General features: G+C 44.5%; 1 protein-coding gene, 1 long non-coding RNA gene and 1 other non-coding gene across 3 annotated transcripts in view; all 3 read right to left on the reverse strand.

Annotated features, from left to right (window-relative positions):
- Nucleotides 1–142: 142 nt before the first annotated feature.
- LOC107532709 (uncharacterized) lies at nt 143–1,625 on the reverse strand. The gene is made up of 2 exons (XR_001602764.2): nt 647–1,625; nt 143–523 (listed from the first exon to the last, which is right to left on the reverse strand). It is a non-coding gene; the product is annotated as an uncharacterized LOC107532709 (long non-coding RNA).
- A 175-nt stretch (nt 1,626–1,800) lies between these two features.
- LOC148091743 (small nucleolar RNA SNORD89) lies at nt 1,801–1,912 on the reverse strand. The gene has a single exon (XR_015715576.1). It is a non-coding gene; the product is annotated as a small nucleolar RNA SNORD89 (small nucleolar RNA).
- A 1,107-nt stretch (nt 1,913–3,019) lies between these two features.
- Nucleotides 3,020–15,122, reverse strand: part of RNF149 (ring finger protein 149) — a 29,376-nt gene continuing 17,273 nt past the window's right edge. The window contains exons 4-7 of the mRNA XM_087823733.1: nt 14,457–14,539; nt 12,090–12,186; nt 8,733–8,931; nt 3,020–3,865 (exon numbers count right to left, since the gene is read on the reverse strand). Coding sequence (XP_087679859.1) covers nt 3,810–3,865; nt 8,733–8,931; nt 12,090–12,186; nt 14,457–14,539 — 435 coding nt within the window. The 3' untranslated portion in view covers nt 3,020–3,809. The remainder of the gene's footprint in view (nt 3,866–8,732; nt 8,932–12,089; nt 12,187–14,456; nt 14,540–15,122) is intronic.

Raw genomic sequence — 15,122 nt, forward strand, 5'->3', positions numbered from 1 at the left:
ACCTCACCTGGGACGTGCACGTTGGGTGACTCAAAATGTTCACTGTCTGCACGTCCACAAACAATTGCGAACACGCTGCCCAGAGGGACTTTAGGGTTACAAATAAACTTCAGTGGGCAAATGGCAGACATGGACTCAGCAGTGAAAGACCACACTATTGGTGTTTACTTGAATGAGGAAAGACTTGCAGATTTATTTTAAATAGCTTACAAAGAATAGTAGTTATATTTAGAGAACATATGAACCCGTCAAAATTTACGTTCAGAACACCAGCAAAAGGTTCTTCATTAAACATGCTTAGCAGCAGAGGAAAGTTTACTTGAGATACAAGAAACTATAATCATGGGGTTTAACAACTGCAATCAATGCTTGTTGTTTTGCCTTTTTCCCCCTTTTATTTTGTGTGTGTGCAACCAACTTTTAAGTGTATTCAGAGGAGTTCAGTTTAACTTATCTTAAAAAAAAAACCAACTTGAATTCTCTGGGTTTTCTAGTTCCAATTTCTTTAATATCTTCAAACCACCTGTTAAAAAGAAAACAAAACTAAGTAACAGGACAGAAAGAAGTTACTTCAAAAACAGTATCTGGCACCTTAAAATACAACTATTTCAAATAATTTTCCGTAACAGTATGTTATCCCACCCACCTTAAGAGATGGCTCCCTCACTGTTCTCCGGGGCACACGTTCCTGGATTCTCCGCTGCACGTACCACGCCCTACGTCCCGTGACGACCTGCCCTCCCTTCCGGTGGAGGGCCACACACCTGCGGGCTGGGGCAGTGGGTTCACAGTTGTGAGTATGCAAAACAGTTTACTCTTGTGTTGTTATTGTATTATTTTCCATGCAAACAGCTGTACACCTACTTTTGCCCCCCCATATTTTAAATAATGTTTTGAGTGGCATCCCTTTAGGATCACATTTTAAGGGTATCACGAAAGAGCGTTTACATGCCCCTTCATGTTCCTGCGCCCTCTACCTAAGACTTTGCTGATCTCATTTTCTGTCTGGTCGGTCTGTGCAGTCACTGTTCTCGAACCAACCAAGGTGCTTCCAAAAGCAGTTCACAGTCCTGGGACTCAGTACCTGCAGTCCGCCCGCAGGAATGGTGCTCCCAGGGTTCTCACTAGCCCGTAACACAAGCCTACAACTCATCAAAAAGAATGGATTGCCTTTCTAGTCTTTTATTTTAAATTAATGCAAATACACTTTTCTCAACTCACAACGTACATAATACTTTGTCTTTAGAATAAGTATATTTCTAGCTGTACACTGACACTGTAAATACTTCATTTTTACAACTGCTAATACACAAGTATTTTTAAAAGTGAAATGCTTATTTTTTTAAAAAACTTCAAAAACTAAACTAGGAAAGGTGTAGGTGCTTTTCTAATTGGCGGTTGTGTCAGACACATTATACCACAAGACTAGCTTTGGTTCAGGCCGGCATCCTGTGCCTTGTAAATCACAGAGGGTTTACACCGAGCCTGCAGAAACTGCTTTTAACCAATACACGATGCCTCGAGTGCTAGCACATACTGATTTAATCTCAGCCTTCACTGAGCAGATAGACTTGCCAAAGCCAGCCAGCCTAACTGGGAGGCTGGGTCACACTGGGTCCTTCGTCACATGGGGACGCACCTGCCCTTGAAGGTCTATTGCTGTGAGCCGCCTGACCCGGCAAGCCCCGCGGAGTGCAGAGGGGCATTTAGCACCCGTCTAAGGCCCAGTGTCAAGATGCACGGATCAGTCTGTGGGGCCTCCCCGGAGCTCCTGCCTGAAGCACGAAGCTTCAGTCCTGTGCTGAGGTCAGACCAGTGGTTCGCTTCAGGAGATGCTGTCATTGTGCACCCAGAGAGCACACTGCTGAGGGGTGCACTGCAATTCGGCCTTTTACTGTCATCATTCCTCAGTGACACAGGGAGCAGTCCTTCAGGGAAGGCTCTGTATATCCAGGATCCCCGAGAAGACAGCAGGCAGGGAATTACCTGACGGCGCTGTTCCACACCTCGCCTCCAGACTCCTAGTTTTCTGACGGGAGCCCTGCTCGTGGACACTGCCTCGCACAGGCTGCCTGTGAACTTTCAAAGTTAAAACTTGACGTTACTTGTGAACAAATGGCTTTTATGACAACTGTTAGAAAGGAAAATGATCGTACAGACATCATAACCTCACTATCTGGTTTAGTATACCCTTTCTTCATCTATATTACCCATATTCCCAGCTTTTTACAAAATTCTCACACAAGGACATGTTTCTATTGATTTTTAGAGAGAGAAACATCAATGTGCCCCACCCCATGTACATGCCCCGAACCCGCATCCCAGGTATGTGCCCTGACTGGGAACCGGACCCGAAACCTTTCAGTGTACAGGTCCACGCTCCAACCAACTGAGCCACACCAGCCAGGGCTCTAGCATGTTTCAAGGACGTATTTTCCTATTTGAAATGAACCAGAGAAGGCAGATTTTAAAAATAATGACTACTATGGAAACCTACTTTGAGGCTGTCTGTTTAAATGAGCTCAAAGTAAGATGGATTTTCTATTTTAGTAGCTTCTCAAGCTGAATCTGGCCATGGAGTTTAGGAAAAATGTTTACTCACCAAGAACTTCACTACAAGTGGCTACAATCAACGTGTGGTCAGTAGTTTGAAGAAAATAAGCTATCTGAAACTTAGATAGCTATAAGAGTAAATTCTTTTAAATTTTGTAAAATGTATTTTCTTTTTAAACATTTATTTATACCCACAAAAAAGATATACATAGTAACTAGTTTAGAAGCAAAGCAACAAAGGACTATAATACCAAGATCTAAGATTAATAACTTCCCTATCCCCCCCCCCCCCCCCCCGCCGACTTCCACCTCCGACAAGTGGCAGAGCAGGGCGTGGGTGTGTACTTAGTCCCCTCATAAAACTTAGTCTCCGAATGCTTCATATTTGCCTGCTCCTTTCACCTACACGCAGGAACAGCAAACAAAGGTAAAAGGGACAGACGATTAAATGATCATGGCCATTAAGTTTGCTTTAAAATCAATCAAGAAAACCAGTTTTATTTTGTTACAACAATAAAAAATTCACCTTCCGCCCTTACAGCCGTAAATATTAAATTGCAGTTGGAACCAACACATCGTAGTCATCATTTACAAAGAGAACCAGCCTCTGTCTACTCCGCTTCCTGACAAGGCTACAAGAACCTAATGCTCGTGTGAAGTACACTCTCAGCATTTTTATTTGTTGAAGAAAATGAACTTCCCACTGAAGCATCACAAAAATTAGGTAATATGACAATGAAAAGGTTCTCAGATTCTGAAATCTATATAATACCAAGGTGTAGATGTCTCTCATCTCATTTACAAGTTTAATGTTTTAAAATAGTCTTTCTTCCACGAAAACTGATGTGATTGGTTTATGGGATTTAATTATACAATTCCACCTCAACTGGTCTAAATTCAGTGTGCTTAGTCTAAAGCCACCCTTGAGACGGAATTCATCTCGTGTATGCTGAACCACAGTAGCCAGTCTAGCATTTAGAGACACTACCCGTCCGCCCACCAGCGGGCCCTCCCAGTCGCCTGCGCTGTAAACAGTCTGAAACAACATGCTGCTTATTGCAAATGATATACTTTAGTAGATAAATATATGAACACTAATCAAAAAGTCTCTTTAAGAATAAAATATCTTAGCCCTTTGTATATCAAATCAGAACATGAGAGGTAAAAGAATGTACATTATTTTCAAATATACAAACTATGTGCTAAAGTAAAAAAAATAAAATGTCCTTTAATTTGAAGTCCTGTCCATGCCGCTGTCAGTGGCCGCTGTGCAAGGAAGCCGGTCCTCCAGGAAGGTCGCTCCTGCTGGTCTCTGCAACAAAGCAGCAGAGCAACATCAGTCTCCTGGCAAAGTCTGAACTTCAATTAAACAAACACTGTTACTCATTTAAAGACATAATTCAAGCAACAGATTACAGAAATTTAAAAATAAAACGTATGTGTAAAAATGGCAACCCATTCCAGACAGTTAAGAGAAGCCTATGAACATCTCCCGCACACACAGTGCGAGGCTTTCCAGCATCAGCCCCATTCGCCCGGTCAGCACGAGCTATAAAAAACGATGCAGCCGGAGCTGGGGTCAACGTTTCCAAAAGTAAAGCAAGTAGCTTTGGTGACAATGACGACGGGGCCACACCCATGAAACCAATAGCTGGCATTTACTGGGCGATATATACCGACCAACAGGGAGACGCTATATTCCACCCTAATTTTACAGAGGAAACTGAAGCGGGAGAGTGGCCTGGAGGAGCACCTGGCGCTCACATCCTGGCGCGCGGCGTTGCTCGGGAAAGGGGTGCAGAGCAGCTTCCGCACAAAAGGGTCTCCCAGAGACGGCACGTCCCTAAGCCCGGGGCCGAGGGCCAGCCAGCGAACAGCTTCCGCGCCTTTGTCACCTAGCTTCGTTCCCCGCGCCTGTTTCTATTGTTTGAAATTATCTTAGTCTTAAGAGGGCGTTTGGGGAAAGATGCTCACAAACTAATGCACTACAGGTAACGAGAAGGAAGAGGAACCGCGAGACGCCGCTTCTGAAGGATGTTTAGTCAGGATACAAGTTTTATCCCGCTTTAAGTGTCTCAAGGGTGACCAAGTACGAGAGAAGCAAATCTCCTTTCCTTCTGGAGCCTGCCGGCAACAACATAAACCCACTGGCTGCACTGTGGCTCGAGCAAGAGCACCCCTAAAACAGGAGCCGCGCCAGGCAGGCCGGCCCGAAGGAGCCCTGTCCCAGCCGCGGGGCCTCCCGCCTTCCAGCTCGCAGCCCCTCCAGCTCGGAGCCCCCCCAGCTCGGAGCCCCTCCAGCTCGAAGCCTTTCCAGCTCCGAGCCGCAGTCTTCCTCTGGCAGCCCGCTTTTCTCTGGAACCCGTTCAGACTTAAGCTCTAATATTTCTATCTTTGCCTCACGGATCCTAAATACGTAAAAAAATGAAAAAACTGATTCAGTTTGAATATTACACATTTAGGAAAATATACTTGCTCCTCTAGGATGGCAGATTTTAAAATTGAAGCATCATGATTTTGTAAAACAATTACAGTAAAAATTCTGATGGGACTTCCTTTTACTTGGCAAAATGATTTTAAGATTAATCTTAAAAAATGTAGAACAGGCCAGAAAAATTTTCTTCACTGCAGCGCAACTTATTTAAAAATCACTTTATTAACTTAACACTAGAACAAACACTATCATTCAAACACTTTCCGATTTATCTTCTCAAGTCAAAGTCTAAACACAGGCATTCAGAGCTTTTTACAATCTACAGAGGTTTTAATCAGGTAAATACGTCCCTTTCAAAGGTTCTTAAGAATACAGATGCTGGTGCTCTCCCTCCAGGGAGCACGCCTGCCTTTTCCTCCCCTCTCATCCCCACAGGCCTGTGTCTCTTAAACTCGAAGGGCCCCCACGAGACCTGCAGCCAGGGGAGCAGTGGGCAGCGGCCGCTCCACCCGGCTCAGGCCTTGATCCCGTCTCCAAGGCCCCTTTCCTCCGACTTCCCAGGGAGCTAACAGCAGCCCCCGGCTCACTTCTTTCCTGTCACATTTCTAGGGAGCCAAAGCAGAGCACTGCCTGGGCTCTCCCTTTCGCTGCTTCTGTCCCAGCTTTAAAAAACGCTCCCTCAAAACCACCTGAAAAAATGCCTTGGGATTTGATAATCAAAATACATCATCTACTTGCAATATTGATTATCAATACTGCCTAGACCGGGAAAATTTATAGTTTTACTTTCTGCTTTTATAATTTTATGCCTGAAGTTAAAAATAAAAACAAACGCGTGTGTGTATATATATATATACACCATTGTTGTCAATTTTACATACGAGTATATATTTACCATTTACGTTTTCATTACAAAAGTGATTTTCCAAATAAAATCGCAATAGTAAAAAAAATCATTTTACTTTTAACTTATTAGCCTATCAGAATATTAAGAGGCATTGCTTGGCATATAATCATACAAATGTTCCTGCATTCATTCACAGTACCAAGAAGTTCACTTCTATTGCAATTACACTGTTAGTAAGCAAACAATATTTTTATTTTTATTTATTTTTAAATTTTTAAAAAATCCTCATTGGAGGATATTTTTTTTCCATTACTTTTCAGAGAGTGGGAAGGGGGGAAAGAGAGGAAGACACATCAGTGTAAGGGACACACACTGATTGGTTGCCTCCTGCATGCACCCCAACCAGGGCCCATTGCCTGCAACCGAGGTACGTGCCCTTGGTCGGAATCGAACCCGGGACCCTTCAGTCCGCAGGCCGATGCTCTAACCACTGGACCAAACCGGCCAGGGCAGCAAACAGTATTTTTAAAGGGCCAGGCTTTTGTCTCTTTCTGAAGTGGTTAGCTTCCCTAAGATTTTTTTTGAACTTCTATTTAATTTTTGTTTTCAAATGCTGTGAAGCAGTAAGTTCTAATTAATGAAGTCTTACTACATTTGGGAATTCATGTTTTAGACACTGCTTTGACAACATCAAAATAGTATGAATTCAATACAAAAATCATTTTTCACCCAGAAGTAAGACAAAGAAGTGAGACAATGTCAACTAGTTATGGCAAATTAAAATCTGATTTTCCGACACTAACTTCCACGTTTGTTGTTCCTTTATACCAATCTCTGCTGTGTTTGAACATGCTCACGGAGTACAAAATAATTTTATCTTCTCCAAACAAAAATAGGAAATGAATCGAAATAAACCATATGGCTTTATGAAGATACATTATTCCACGATTATATGCTTTAGAATTATACCCTCCAACAGTATATACTCTAAAAAGTTGAATTTTCTAGGTAAAAATAGTGTGAGTTCCTAAGCTGCCATAAAAACTGTATCTTGAAGTCAGAGGATTTGCTCTTTTGCAAATGCTACTTACCTTCTGTAAAGTCAAATATACTCAAGCCAATGACATTATATGAAGGTCATGAATGCAAAAGAAATCAGTAAAAACTGACACTGTTCTATGGCTTTAGAAAACTATGCTAGTTACTGTTATCTTCTAGTAGCACTTAATGCAACGTAGCCCTGGGCTAGGACAGACAAATGAAACACCAAATAGATTTCACATCATCTCGAGGACTGTAGGAAAAGTTATTTTTTAATGGAAAATATAGTTTAGCCAAAAGAAAACCTGTCATGTACTGACTGCGAATAGCCCCTGTATGGGAGGTTCACGGGCAGGCACAGTGCAGCCCTTCCACGGCCAGTACTGTCAGTCTCAAGAGGCTGAAGGCCTAGTGCATCCCTTGGAAGAGAAATTTGGCAAGAAAAAGGTTTATTCCTTTTTTTCTCCTAATGTGGTTAAATAAACCAGATATCCCCAAGTAATTTCTCTGCTTACAAGTTTTATTTACACAGCAACTGTTAATAGTGGTATTTAGTGAATTCCTTGTATTTATATTTTATGTACATATTTATACTTGAAAGGTAAAGAAACTGTACAATGATAAAAATGAGAAAAAGAAATACAGTAACTCAGGTCCAATTCAGGAAACACACACACGAAAGGAAGATTGAGCTCAGGCAGGTAGAATACCCGAAGTGTGATTCCCACTAGGGCCCACAGCCCCCTGCCAGGGCCCCCAACATGAAGGAAAGAGTTACCAGAGACAAAGTTAACCTTAAAAGTGCAGAAAAGGCCAGAAATTTTTTAAAAAAAGAATAAAGATGAAGGAATCTGCATTGTCTTGCAAATATCAAAACATATTGTTTATAAATAACTGTTATTCCCTAAACAATATTAGGGTAATTGATCAAATACTTAGGGAAAAATAGGTTAGCTCGATCGCCCCTTGAACCATGTGGATTAAAGATTTAAATGTAAAGTACAAAACCACAAATATTAGATAAAATTTTAAATTTTCTATCTAAGCAAAATAAATCAGAAAGTCAAAGGATACAGGCCTTGGGGAAAAGGGGTGATATTTAACACATCTGACTAAGACCAAAGTGCTTAGGATCAGTATGAAAATTAGCTTCTCCACAGAAACACAGGCTGAAGATGAAATGGAAAACTCGTGAGAGAAACAAACGACTGGCAAATGGGAAAAGACGGTAATGTCACCAATAATCAGACACTGCAATTCAGCGCCGGCCGGTGTGGCTCAGCTGGCTGGGCGCCCTCCTGGCACGACAGGCTGCCTGTTCCTTCCCCGGGGGCGCGCAGGAAGCAGCCCTGCGATGCTTTGCTCTCACATCCATGCTTCTTTCTCTCTCTCTCCCTCTAAAAATCAATAAAAAAATCTTTAAAAGAAAATGTAATTCACTCTATTTTACCTCTCAGAACAACAGGAAACAACCAGACAAGTGGAAAACAAATACACATAATGGTAAGAAGGGGCCACGTACTGACCGAGTCCATCCACAGGGTGTGGCCTGAAGACAGGACTGTGGAAAGCCCAAAATGTACCCTCCGCAGCTACACAGAACCAGGTGCCTACTGGTACGGAAAGAGCTTCCCGCGCTCACACAGAGACAGGTTACCCAGCAGCACGTAAACGACGCTCTCCGGGTCGTTGAACAGCAAGAGCTCCGAAAAGGCATGCATTCACCAAAACGACAGAACGGCATTTCCAGGTGTGAGCCCATGGCCCCCTCGCCCTTACGCTTTCCTGCGTTTTAGGATCTCCGCATCTCCTTCCAATGACGAGTGTCGGTGTGTGGCACACCCTGCGGCTACGTACCCAGCAGGGCCGTGTGCTCCCCGGCGTCCTCCTTAAGGGGCCCTCGGGGCTGGGGCGCGGGCTCGGAGGCGGAGCTCGCCCCAGGCCTGGTCCCGGCGCCTCTGTCTTCGTCCTGCAGGGCGATGCTCACAGGCGCGGCCACAACACTTCCAGGGGCCGACTCCGCGGCGGGCGTCTCCTGGGCAGCCTCAAGCTCTCCCTTGGGAGTGAGAACAAAAGGAAACGTCTTTTCTAAGTAAATCGATCAAAGCTTACCTTTCAGCTTCTGTGCATAACTCACACAAAATGCTTCCTAATACGCAGAACATGGCAAAGAGCACGTGACTCCTTTACTTAACATCGTCAATGAGTCACTTCTCAACAAGCAGCTTCCTAAGACCTGACCATTTTTACTCTAACAGCCATTTCCCTTGATACGATCAAAGCCACCTTCAAACTCTCTGTGGACAGGAAGGGAAGCTTTGTCATACACACTCTCCCGCCCCCGGAGACGATGGAATCAGCCTGCCACCAACCACGCCGCCTTGGCCACGGCCGGTCCACAGCGAGGGCCGGGCTTTCTGAACAACACGGCGCTTCCCACTGATCTGGTCCACTTAAAAATATCAACTGTCAATTTGCCTCTAACTACGTCCTCTCTCATTTGCTGCTTTAAATAAAATAATGGAAGGGGGGGCGAGACTCTAGGAGGATTACTACATTCTGTCTCAAAATTTGGGGGCCATCCAGACCTTGTCTGATTAATGCTGGAGTCAAAGCCATGCTGTGATCAGATGAAACTGCTGGGAAAGGGACTGACATGAGGGGTGGGGGTGGGTTCTGTGCGCCTGGGCAGAGACCGTCGCCTGTGCTCCAAGTGGAACCCTGCAGTCCCTCCCCTGCCCTCCCCCGGGCTCTCAGGGCCCGGGCCTGCCGCCTGCGCCACACTGCACCCCACCTGTGTTCCAGAACCCCGCCTCCCAAATACCGCGTACTCTGCCGCTCTCATCAGTAACGAACACCCTCAGGACACGACACCCGACACGCCTCACACCAGATCTTGTTGAGCTGCCACACTGTCCAAACTCGCTCAGCCCACTGTTTTTCCCAGGTGTTTCTCCAAATACCTGCCAAGTCTGACTACCTGCCAGTCTCTAACCCCACATCTTCATACCCCTGCCATGTACTCATCTGCCAGACAAATCCTTCCACAACCAGCTCAGATGTGCCTCGAAGAAACCACTCCTGTCCCTTCCCACATGCACTTGGCGAGTGGACCGTCCTTCCTCTGGGTTCCTACAGCCTCTGCCACGCTGTGTCTGGGTGGACACCCTGGCCCCCATCAGGTGACACTGACAGCGAGGGCTGTGTCTTACTCATCGGTCTCCCCAGAGCCAAGTTCAGACCCAGCCCCTTAGACAGCTTTCCTCTGATAACTGCCGGAGAAATTAATGAAAACAACAGCGGACACAGCTGCAAACCCAAGGACCACCTCTGAGCTGTGTGGAGGACAGCCGGCTGCTCCCTGCGGTGGACATTTTCTTGGAAGCGACAACTAGTTATACTAGTTGTAGTCACTACATGAAAGCATGTCATGACTACCTATAAAATCCAACACAGGATGAGCCACTGAGCTGAAGAAGATGGCATACTTGCCAAAAGATTTAAAAAAAATTAAAGACAAGTTAATGACTTAGTTTGATTTCAAGTTTCTATAAGGTTTCTGTTCTTCAAAAAGAAATTAAGCATTTTGGGATACATATTCTCGCTTTCTGAAATTAATGTTCTAAGAAAGCAACCCAACCTTATGTAAAATGAAGAATCTTGATTTTTAATACATGAATTATATTTCCAGAAACAAAACTCATGAGGATTAAAGTCTCAATACTAATTGTTAGTGAAATTCCTTTTATACAAATTTTTAGAAATGCATAACAAGTTTAAAATCACTGACTCATGAAGTTACTTAAAATGAACTTCAGAGTGTATCTAAGGAGGGAAAAGGGAAGAATGAAAACTTTTCTGAGAAAACACCTGTCGACCTGCCTGGATGCTACTGAAACGGGCTGCCCTGCGGGTGCAGCCTCCACCTGCAGCGGCGGGTGGGCCTCTCACTGAGGAAGTGGGTTACCACGTGCTAAACAGAGCATCACTATTAAAAACTATGGATAAGGGAATGTTAGGAATTCTAGAAGAAAGACAAATTTTCTAGATATCAAAGCCAATGCGACTTATGTAACATGCTCCTGAAGGCCGACTGTGCGCCTAAGGGAGGGAATCCTAGAGCCCACGCTTGAAAAATATAATTCACAGAAAATTATGCTGGCTATTAAGGTAGTGGTCTATCTTTTGAGATATGCTAGGCCAGGAGATGAGAGCACACTTTACGCATACCCGCAGCCTCGAGAGCCATTATGACTTTAAGTAGCTTTAAATGATTATTTAAAAACCACACCTCTCTGTAGTTTCTAACTGCACAATAAATGCTACGAGAAACTCTAAATATGTGTTTAGCAAGAAAATTATGTTTCACACTTATATTACTTCTTTCAAAGATCTTTATTCCAAAACTACTTACTATTTAATCAAGAACATTTGAAGACACTGATTTGATTATATAGACTCTAAAGACAATAAAAACCAGGACAGTCTGGAAGTATCTGCTTTCTTCCCTCTGTCTGCCCCTTCTGGGTAGGACAGTAGTTAAGAGCTTGGACCCTGGAAGGAAGCAAACTTTCTTCTGAAAACCGACTCCCCCTAACTGGCTGTGACCTCGCGTGAGCCGAGCATCTCTAAACTGGAGTTTCTAGTCAGCGAAACGGAGCGTGCAGCACTCACCCACCGCTGGCTACTGGGACGTGCGCTCTCCTACTCGGCCCTAATGTCTGTTTTCTGAGGAAGGTCCCATGGCCTCTAAGGATCAAACTGAGGGAGCCAATTCAATGCAGGACACATCCGCCCCCGTGTCTGACTCTGAACCCAGGGCTCGGGAGACCTGGGGTCGGGAGACGCTGGCTCTGGCTCGCAGGCAGGATGTGCACCCACAGCCAGAGAACGTCGGAGGCCCCTCCGCTGCCAACACTGTGTAAGACTTGTTTGCAAGGCTGGCCCGCACACGCACTTTCTGCAACGTGTTATCCCACAATGTACTGCCCTAAGCAACAGCAAGCTCTCTGAGGAAACATCGAGCATATTACTCTATAATCACAAATTTAGGTCATTTTTTTTGGAATGTCTTAAGAATTTGTTCTTAATCAAGAGGAAAGCTTCTTCAAAGAAGGAGTATTTAGTCCAACCCTCCTGCGTCTGGCCAATAGGACACCGCATCCCTCAGCAAGAACCGGGGAAAGATGGAATATAAACAAAAAGGCAACAAACCCAGTATCCCAGGGCTTTGATGACATCAAGCTTACACATGGGACACGTGCGGTGATCCACAAGCCATGGGTCAATGCACAGTCTATGAAAAATATGCCTAAAAAAATTAAGTTGTGTTAATGTTTTACAATCAATGTTTGTATCATATCAAGGAAACAATACATTCTACCAACTTCTCTTCTCATTACAATTAAATAACATCCAATCAACACTCTAGGTCTGTTCCCGTCCCCTCAGTTCCTATCTATTCTATTTCCCACGTTAAACATGACCTCACAGGGAAATTTCCCCTTCACTCCACAAAAAAGAGCAGTTTACTTCTGCATTATGCTAGGTTGTATTTCTATGTGGTTTTCAAGCTCTTTGGGCACAAATGTGGTTTACCAACAGTAAACTAATAGCAATAAGCTAATACTAAACTGAGAGTACCTTATATTTGTCTATAAATAACGACTCCAGTAGAAATACAGTAAAATATTAACAAATCATCTTTGGGGTGCAAGTTAAAAAACGTTTTGTCACATTTTTCTGTAGCAAACACATCCCTTTCAGCATAAAAAACAATCACCTATGTATTTTCTTCTTTTACTGACTTGCCCTGGTTGGCCGGCTCAGGTGACGAAGGTGAGGAGCTAGGAGAACAGTGTTGGACCAGACAGCTGGGCTCCGGTACCAGTCGGGTGACTGATGCCGCGGCTGAGCTGGTTCCCTAAGCCCTGTGCACCTGCACCACAGGCTCCTCGGAGGGGCGAACCGGCCAGGGGCCAGGGGCTAGGGGCCCACAGCAGCAGGCGCGCAGGACCGCGCCATGCACACGCCACGCGCTTAGGGCGAGCGCTCGGCCGCGACAGCCTGGCGCAGCTTCTCGGCCTCTCCATCTTCAAACGGAAACCGACTCACCAAAGGAATTATTTTTACAAAAACATAAAAGAAACCCATTGGCCATCCTGGAAAACTCACTAAATAAAGCACAGGAGAAAATGGAGGAAAACGCTGAAACCCGGAGCCGAGAAAGGCCAGGAAACGTGCGCAGGTCAAGGCTGGCTCGGGCCGCGCACAGGGGCCCCGCGCGCCGAGCCGCAGGCAGCCTCGGCCGCCCCTCAGGGAAGCATCCTAAGCATTAGTTTTAAGTCAGAAAGACTTGTCCTAAACCAGCCGAGAGTAAAAATACTTTTCTATTTTAATAATTTTCTAGAGGACATGATCACCCTGTAACACTCACCTCAACTCATTCAGTGCCCACCACACCAACCCCTATAACTGCCTACAGACTTAAGGAAACTTTTACTTTCTTAATCCCATACTCACTCATTTCCTCCACAATTACTGAGAACTTAATCTACTATAAAGTACTTATATATATTAAAATACTTTCCAAACATAAAGCAAACATAATTATATACAGAGTGGGGCAAAAGCAGGGTGGGTTACAGTTGACCATGTGGAAAATAATACAATAATTGATAAATCATTATACAAGAATAAACTGTGTTTCACATATTCACAACTGGAAACCTGTGCTTTTGCCTGCCCTGTATCAACTTGTGACTTGCTTCTAATAGCTGTGGAGTATAATTAAAACTAATCAAACTCAAACATATAAATTTGTACACCCTTCTGCTAACAAAGCAATTAAAAAGTTATCAAATTATCCCATCATTAAAAAGGAAACGTAACTTCCTACTGGTTAAAAAACCAAGCCCTGCCCTGGCCGGTTTGGCTCAGTGGTGGGTGCCGGCCCAAGGACTGCAGGGTCCTAGGTTCGATTCTGGCCGAGAGCACATACCTTGGTTGGAGGCTGGACCCCCAGCCCTGGTCGGGGCGCGTGCAGGAGGCAACCAATTGATGGGTCTCTCTCACACGTTTCTCTCTCTCTCTCCCTTTCACTCTCTCTGAAAAGCAACGGAAAAAATATCCTCTGGTGAAGATTTAAAAAGCAAACAAGAAAACCCCCAAGCCCCTAATGTACCTAGAGCAAGGGGAGGAATATTTATTTTATGCAACCCCAGAGGACACCAAACCCAGGTGCAGACAACAGCAAAGGGCTCCCTCCCCAGCCGCCCCCCCGCCGCCCCTTCCAGCCCGCGACCGGGCCCCCGCCGGCCAGCGTCAGCTCCCTGCTCTTCCACAGCACACTGTAAAAAGCCCACCCACGGGTCTCCCAGTCTCACCCACAGGCTCCTAAGCGAAGCGATTTTAAAGCGATACGCTACAGGAGTCCGCAAGACTGGAACGTCTTTTCTAGAGGAAGAGACCCTGAGATCATCATTACACGAGGTCTTCAAGTCGCAGAACCAAAAGACTCCTGCTGGGAGCCTGAAGCCTGTCGAGTAATTCTTAACATCTCAGGAGGTAAAAAGAACATACTTGCATGGCAGGGTTCTGACAACATCCTTCACTTTAAAATTTTCAATACACACGGCACAATTCTCAGCATCGACATCGATCCCCTGTAAGAGAAGAGAGCATTCACCAGCCTGGGAGGGACGCACATCCGCGGAGAGGCTCACGGCGCCCTGGGTAAAGCAGCGACAATTCTAGTCTACTTGGGTACTACCTGGAACTAAGTGTACAATTTCTACTTGGTATTTACTTCTTACCACTATCAAGAGAATATTTAAAGAATTTGCTGAAAAGAAATGTCACTGTCTACCTAATGAGACGTGAGCAGTGTTTACATACTAGGCTAGCGTCCATGGTTTTTATATTTTAAAGTGTTCATGTTTTAAGGGCTTTAGAAATGCAAATGCCTGCTTTACTATGATAAAGTTGACTATTTTTCAAATATAAAAACCTATAAAGGAAGGTTATCCAATAAGCTGCTTGTTTTCTGGAATCATTAAAAAGAAACTAGAGCACAGTCACGAAGCCTTGCTGGGGTACAGCTGCAGCTTGTGAAGGAGGAAATGCGAACACTAAGCACCTGAAAATATTTACCTCACTAGTGATAAAAGAATTACAGATTGAAATAAGTTATTTTTTTTTCACTTATCAAATTAACAAAGGTAAAAACAAACAAAAATTGCAGGGGAG

The sequence above is a fragment of the Miniopterus natalensis genome, chromosome 13 (assembly GCF_054644295.1).
Source record: "Miniopterus natalensis isolate mMinNat1 chromosome 13, mMinNat1.hap1, whole genome shotgun sequence".
NCBI classification, from domain to species: domain Eukaryota; kingdom Metazoa; phylum Chordata; class Mammalia; order Chiroptera; family Miniopteridae; genus Miniopterus; species Miniopterus natalensis.